At 55.8% G+C, this 730-nt stretch overlaps 1 protein-coding gene across 1 annotated transcript in view; it reads left to right on the forward strand.

Annotated features, from left to right (window-relative positions):
* LOC104073017 (heat shock transcription factor, Y-linked-like) overlaps nucleotides 1-443 on the forward strand; it is a gene marked incomplete at both ends in the record, with an annotated part of 1080 nt that extends 637 nt beyond the window's left edge. The window contains one exon of the mRNA XM_009572667.1: nucleotides 305-443. Within this exon, the coding sequence (XP_009570962.1) occupies nucleotides 305-443 (139 nt within the window). The remainder of the gene's footprint in view (nucleotides 1-304) is intronic.
* Between the last annotated feature and the right edge of the window lie 287 nt (nucleotides 444-730).

Here is a 730-nt window from a genome sequence, read left to right on the forward strand (position 1 = left end):
ACCTGCATGCTCATAGCCACACTGAAGTTGCTGAAAAATCGTGGTATTTGGCTTTCGAAAGCAGTTCTTATGCTTTTGAAAATCCTACACTGCTCTGCTCCCGGACAGCAAAAACCCAGGGCCGACGAAGACTGAATAGAACCGTCACATAACTTTTTAGCCCGAGCCTTAGGTTTCAAATGCCCCTGACAGTCCTTTTCAGTTTCCATGCTCGTCTTTTGAAACTCCAAGCCTTAGTTCTCATAGCTTGGGGTTTTCCAGTCTCGGGATGGTGGCAACTAACTCTTCTCCTTTGCTTTTTTAGATACTCTACTACTACAACCCCTACTTCAACAGAGAGCATCCCCACCTGCTGGAAAAGTGCAAGAGGAGAGTTGGCCTCAAACGCAGAGCCCCAGATGCACCGGAGATGGATGAAAGGCACCCCTCCAGAAGCCCAGATGGTCAGCCTGCAGGGGACATGCAGGCATCCCCCCCTGTGAGGACCGCACCCACCAAGCGATGGGCTGAAGCACTTCCCGGCCTCGGGAGCACCCATCCATCTCCACCGGCAGCTGCTCCTATGCCTGCAGAGCCTGCCGGAGCAGCAGGCAGCGAGAGGTTCATCCCTCTGGCCCTCTTCTTTCTACCACCACCCAGCAGCCAAACCCCGGGTGGCCTCCAGCATGCTGCTCCTGCTCCTCCACGGTTTGCAATGCCCGTGCTGGCAGCCGCCTGCCCTCCGCCGCGG

This window comes from Fulmarus glacialis, unplaced genomic scaffold (genome assembly GCF_000690835.1).
Source record: "Fulmarus glacialis isolate BGI_N327 unplaced genomic scaffold, ASM69083v1 scaffold580, whole genome shotgun sequence".
In the NCBI taxonomy this organism is placed as follows: Eukaryota; Metazoa; Chordata; class Aves; order Procellariiformes; family Procellariidae; genus Fulmarus; species Fulmarus glacialis.